This window comes from Scardinius erythrophthalmus (assembly GCF_964197995.2).
Source record: "Scardinius erythrophthalmus genome assembly, chromosome: 25".
NCBI classification, from domain to species: Eukaryota; Metazoa; Chordata; class Actinopteri; order Cypriniformes; family Leuciscidae; genus Scardinius; species Scardinius erythrophthalmus.
The window spans coordinates 14,630,081-14,636,082 of record NC_138245.1 but is presented as its reverse complement, the minus strand read 5'-3'; the positions used below and the strand labels follow the sequence as shown (position 1 = coordinate 14,636,082).

The 6,002-nt window shown below is 40.2% G+C and overlaps 1 protein-coding gene across 1 annotated transcript; it reads right to left on the bottom strand.

Annotated features, from left to right (window-relative positions):
* Nucleotides 1-444: 444 nt before the first annotated feature.
* lgsn (lengsin, lens protein with glutamine synthetase domain) lies at nt 445-3,743 on the bottom strand (the record flags this gene model as incomplete). Its single annotated transcript, XM_081358175.1, has 4 exons — nt 445-1,632; nt 2,633-2,799; nt 2,910-3,540; nt 3,714-3,743. The coding sequence occupies 4 exons, from the start codon at nt 3,741-3,743 to the stop codon at nt 445-447; spliced, it is 2,016 nt and encodes a 671-aa protein (XP_081214301.1).
* Between the last annotated feature and the right edge of the window lie 2,259 nt (nt 3,744-6,002).

The following is a 6,002-nucleotide window of genomic DNA, read 5'->3' as shown; positions in this document are numbered from 1 at the left end:
GAGTTGAATTTTGTCTCTGTTTATTTCCCAAAAGGACATTTTTAGTTTTACATAATATGGGCAGTCTGTGAATTAGTGTTTGACTAGTTAACCTCAGGATTACTATCAAGGTAATATTCAGCTGTGTGTGCTAACCAGACTAGACACATTATACCAGGGGTGTCCAATTCTGCTCCTAGAGGGCCAAGGCTGCAGCTGACAGGTCCAGACTCAACAGATTTGGAAAGTTTAAACTTCAAGTAGGTTATCTAAAAACAAGTCACTATTACTTCTGAAGTTTAAAGTTGAGACTATGCAGACACATTAACACTGTAAATAAAATCAGTCAGACAGTGTGCTGATACCAGTCAGTTGTATGATTTTATTTTCAAGAAATGTATTATTAGATGGTGATTAAATGTATTTTGTTTGTATGAAATGCACAAAATTGACCAAATCCAAAAGTTAAATAAAATACTCAAGTCCCTTGTTCTTGTCGGCATCCTGCTCTTGGGTCTCAATCTCTACACGCTTCATGGCAATAAAATACTGCACGAAAGGCTCTCCCAATGCACCACGAATCACGCTGTCCTCTGACAGAGCCTCTAAAGCATCATCCAGTTTAACAGGGATGGGGAACTGTTTCTGCTGAACTGGAGCTCTGCTTAGAACCTGTTCGGCATTGAGATCACGCCTAATACCGTCCAGTCCCGCTGCTATCGTGGCCGCCAACACGATGTAAGGGTTTGCCATTGCCGAACCCAGCTTGTTGTCGATGTGCATCTCCCGTCCACCATGAACCTTCACGTTAAAGGAACAGCTGTTGTCGTTGCAGCCGCATGTGGCGTAAACATGGTTCTTGGAATCTTTCTTGCCTTGGGAAAGCTGATTTCGACAGCTGATCCCTGGAGCCAAGAGGCAGCTCAGAGCGGCTGAGTGCTGGAGAAGACCTGAGAGCCACTTCCTGCCGATCTCCGAAATTTCCCCGTTGCCTGAGTGGAAGAGGCTTCTTCTGCCACTGGCATCCCAAAGGCTATGGGAGAGTAATCCTGAATTGTTGATATTTTCATCCGTGAAGAAGGTGGCGATATAGTCAAATTTCCTGGCCATCTCTTTGATTCCCGTTCGGAAGGTGAAAGCGCTGTCGGCGGCATGGATTCCAAACCTGGATTTAAAGCAAATCTCCATCTGTCCTGGTCCATTTGCAGATGAGAAGCTCTCAACATCAACTCCCATGTAGTACATCCCACTGACTAACTGCTGAAGGAAGGGTTGATCGTGGTTGCTCAACAGTGTGGTGGCAGGGAAGAAGACAGCTTTGGGTCCCACTCGTTCAGGGACTCCGAAGATACAGCACTCATACGTGAAAGATGAGTGGAGAGAGAATCCCATGCTCTGGAGCTGGCCGAGCATCTGCTTGGCTATGAGGCGGGGTGATGTTCGCAGTGGTACTCCCGTGATTGTGCAGGGGTCACAGATAAGACGAGCGGTCTGGTCCGCCCAGGGGAGGATTTGGAATGTGGAGAGGTCTGGGACCAGGAGGACATCACTGCTGAAGTTGGCTGTGCTCTGATGATCAACTTCATCGACTTTGGGACTTAGGGTTAACTCCAGGTAGCTTCTCGGCATAGGGATGCCATAAACAGCTTTTTCCTGTGGTGTCAATAATGATTCATTTTTAGTACTGATTCAGTATTTTCAAAAACACTTTAATTATTACAAAGGGATACTAAACAGTCAAACTTATTACTAAAATGAAAAGGCTGCTGTAAGCAAAGTTAGCCATCTTGCTGAGCCATCAACCTCACACCCTCTTCTCTCCAGCAAACCAAATCTCAGTAAACCCAAATGTGCAAATTGATAGATGACAGAGAGGTGCCTCCTAGTTAGTTTTCTTATTGGCTAACATGTGAGAGCCATGGTACATTTTTTTTGCTCTTTACTGAGGACATGGCTGTCATAGAAACTTGTGATTTCTCATGACACTTATTTCATTGATATCCGTAGCTATTTTACATTTTGTCGAATTGGTGACTAAGTCACATGATCTCATTCGTGTGTTTTCATAAGATCTGACAGTTTGGTTTAAAAGTGGGGTTAGGGATGAACCTAAAAAACACTTTTTTTCGTATTAATCACAACTTACAAATTCATATGAAATTGACACTTTGTAAAATACCAACCCGATCTCAAGGCAATTCGTACGTATTACGAGGTGGCTAATTCGTACGAATTCATACGACCTCACTTGTACGATTTTTGCTAAATCGTACATATTTTACGAGTTGCCCAGTTCGTATGAATTACCAACCCCTGACTCCGCCCCTAAACCTACCAATCACTGGGGTTTAGACAAATCTTACAAATTCGTACGAATTTGTATGAATTGGTCGTGAGATAGCTTTGAAAATATTTACATTTTCTAATGAGATTGTTGACTAAACCAGTAGAAAAATAAGCCAGTGTATCATTATGACAAAATACACTTATATTCAAGATATAATGTATGAAAATTCTTGATCCCTTATACAGAGTTAATGTTTTACAGAAAAAAGTAAACAATAGAACAAAAACAGCAGCTTAAGATTGTACCATAATATACCAACACACTTTCTATAGTACAGAATCAATAAGAGGCATTTAAAAGATTTACATGAAAGAATCGTGCCGGAACGGTCTTGGATCGGGACACGCCATGAAGATCGGTGGCCTCAAAGCGAACAAAGCTTATGTTTTCCCAGGCAATTTGCTGTTTTATTTTCTCAACGTCAGAAATGAAGCTTTGAGATGCAAAAGAGTGTTCCTGTGAGCTCTCTTTGTCTGTTGGAAATATGAAATGATTGAAGATGAGAAAGTTCAAATAAATGAGTTAAACTCAGACAACCATAAATATTCTCATAGAAGAAGATGACCCAAAGGCACATACTGACCTGAATGTGATGTGCCAGCTTCACCCCAGTGGGATGTCTCAACAGTGGGGGATTTCACACCAGAGGACCTGTCTGGGGGCCCATCAGTCCTTGAAGACCTGCCTGAATCCAAGTTAGAGCTTCCTTCTCTTAGTCTGGACGCTCTCCTAGCTTCTGAAATTGGCTTGAAGGTGCTGAAACTCTTAAAAGGCACTTGGTCTGGCTTACAGTCCACTCTTTGACCAGGAGGGTAGCTCCTTCTATCATATTGCCCTTTTGCACTCAGTAGGGAGCTCTCGCACAACACGCTTTTCAGTTCATCCATTGTTTGTTTGGGGACGCCACCCTCACTAGTTGGCGTGTAATATTGCACGTTCTCCCTTCTCCATCCATGCCTGTTGGCGTAGTCGTCCTCTCTCTCGAAACCCTGGTACTGGGTCTCACTGGAGACGGAGGGGCAACGTTGTGGAGGGCCAATGGAAATAAGGATGGGGTCATTTGTGGGGCCTGGAATTGGTACGTTTGATGGCACTATGGGTACAGATGTCCCTTTTCTGTCCCAGTTAGAGGAGGATAGATGCTTCTCTCTTAGATCTGCACCCTTCTTTCCTGCACTCATACTTCCTCCATCCACTTGGTCTGGAATGTTCTCCTGAAGATGAAATTTATGGCATTCAGACTGAATATAACTCACAATACAGTAACACATAATCATATACCAAATCACCAAAGTTTGATATACATACATCTTTATGTACACACTGCATTTAACAAACATATATAAGTAAAAAACAAAACAATAACTGCAAAGGTTTGAAGTTTTACCGTATCTTTGGACTCCTCTGATTCTTGCATTATGATTGGTTTTTATGTGAATGTCTGGAAAGTCATAACCATCTCCCAATCGAAGTGACTCACACAACTGACTAACAGAGACTGAAACAAACCAGTCCGCTCTTTTTCTCCCCAACCATTTGCATGAACCGTCCAGTCTGTTCAGTCCCACTCATCTATTGTGAGCTTCTGCACATCAGCTGTTTTCAACAGCCCACAACACATCATTCATCAAATCTCTAGAAAGATGCAGTTGTTTGACTAAAGGTTATTTAACAGAATGCCAACGCCATTGATTATAATGTAAACATAACTGAACACATATCTTTGCACTGTTGTTGCCAAATTTGAACAAATAAATAAAAGGCATATTTCATAGGCTACAAACAAAGATGTATTTTATTCAGAGGCGGACAGAGTACACAGCTTCATTACTTGAGTAAAAGTACAGATACCCCTTGCTAAATTTTACTCAAGTACAAGTAAAAGTACTACAGTCAGTTGTCTACTTAAGTAAAAGTACTGAAGTACTTGTTTTCACAAGTACTTGAGTATCAAGAGTACATTTTCTAAATATTGCATTACTACTGCCACATTGCTTACACTGGTAAACACAGCAAACACTTGAAGTGAAAACTATCATTAACTTGTTCAGAAAATTGAAATAGTCTGGCGAGGTGGGGCCATGGGTTGGCACATTCCCGGGATGGACCTGCTGCGTCTTCATCCATTGTTTCATCCATGGTTTCGTCTCTTATCTAAATCTGGCCATGGAGTTGACTTTGGCGGAAAGCTGAAGGTGATTGCTGATAGGCTGTCCCAATCAGTGGCGCCTGCACAATCCAATCACGTTTGAGAGGGAAACAACAAATTGAGGGTTTCCGAGATTTTTCTTTTTTCCTTTTTTTTTTTTTTTTTTAGAAGAAGTAACGGGTACTCACGGTTATGGATAGAAATGTAGTAGAGTAAAGAGTACAATATTTGCCTCTCAAATTTACTTGAGTAAAGTCATGAGTACTCCCCAAAAATGATACTCGAGTAAAGTACAGATCCCTCAAAATTGTACTTAACCTGTACTGTACTCAAGTAAATGTAGGCTACTCCGTTACTGTCCGGCTCTGATTCTAGAAAATGATTAGATTAACTGATAAATACACCAAGTCTTTGAAAAGGTCAGATGAAAACATTTATACAAGAATGTTAAATGTATAGATTATTGTACTAAATGAAGACAAGACAGAAATGTTTAGGTCTTGTATCTTACAGTGAGCTCCTTAGCTGTAGTTAAATATTGTAAATATATTGCACCTGGCTGGATGTTTATGTTAAAATCAAGTTAGTTTGGACTGCTCCTAAAATTAGGCATTGAGGCATTGCTAATAGGTCCTTTGTGATTAATTGTTTGTGATTTTCCTCATTGGAAGTGACTTTGGATATATGTGTCGGCTACATGAATAAAATAATAGAATGAACTTTTATCAGAGGTGGACAGTAACAAAGTACATTTACTTGAGTACTGTACTTAAGTACACTTTTTGAGTATCTGTACTTTACTTGAGTATTATTTTTTCTGGAAACTTTTTACTTTAACTTCACTACATTTGAAAGACAAATATCGTACTTTTACTCCACTACAATTCAGTCAAGGTCCTTGAGTAAAAAGTAACATCAGTGGATGATTTTGGTTGCAGGGGTTGCATTTTGGTTGGAAATGAAAGTCGGTTTGATGTCAGAACCCTGCATCTGATTGACATCAGAACCTGACGCCAGATTTACGTTGGATATTGATTGAAAATAAAAGTCGGGTTGACGTCAGAACCCGACTGATGTTGGTTTCTGACGTCAACCCTATTTTCATTTTCAACCACAATACAACGTCTGTCCAACGTTGGAGATCAATGTCAATCTGCCATTGGATTCTGACATAAACCTGATTTTCATTTTCAACGTTGGGTTTGGTTTTCTAAATGCGAATTTTGTCACTTTTTTGGAGCACACTAGATTATAGATAACAGTAAGGCTAACATATTCATACTAAAAGCCAACAAACTTTAAATAGGGCAGTATTTGAGGGAACAGCCATTTGGGGGTCCAAAACCATTGTGGACGTTATTGAGTGCACTTATTCAATCTGTGTTCTAGAAATAAATTTTATATTTATATGAGGGTAGGCAGGCATAGATTCAGAGGCATACGGTACTTTAAATATTACATACAACAATGCAACAATAATAAAACAATGCATTCACATTTACTTTTTACTTTTGATACTTAAGTATT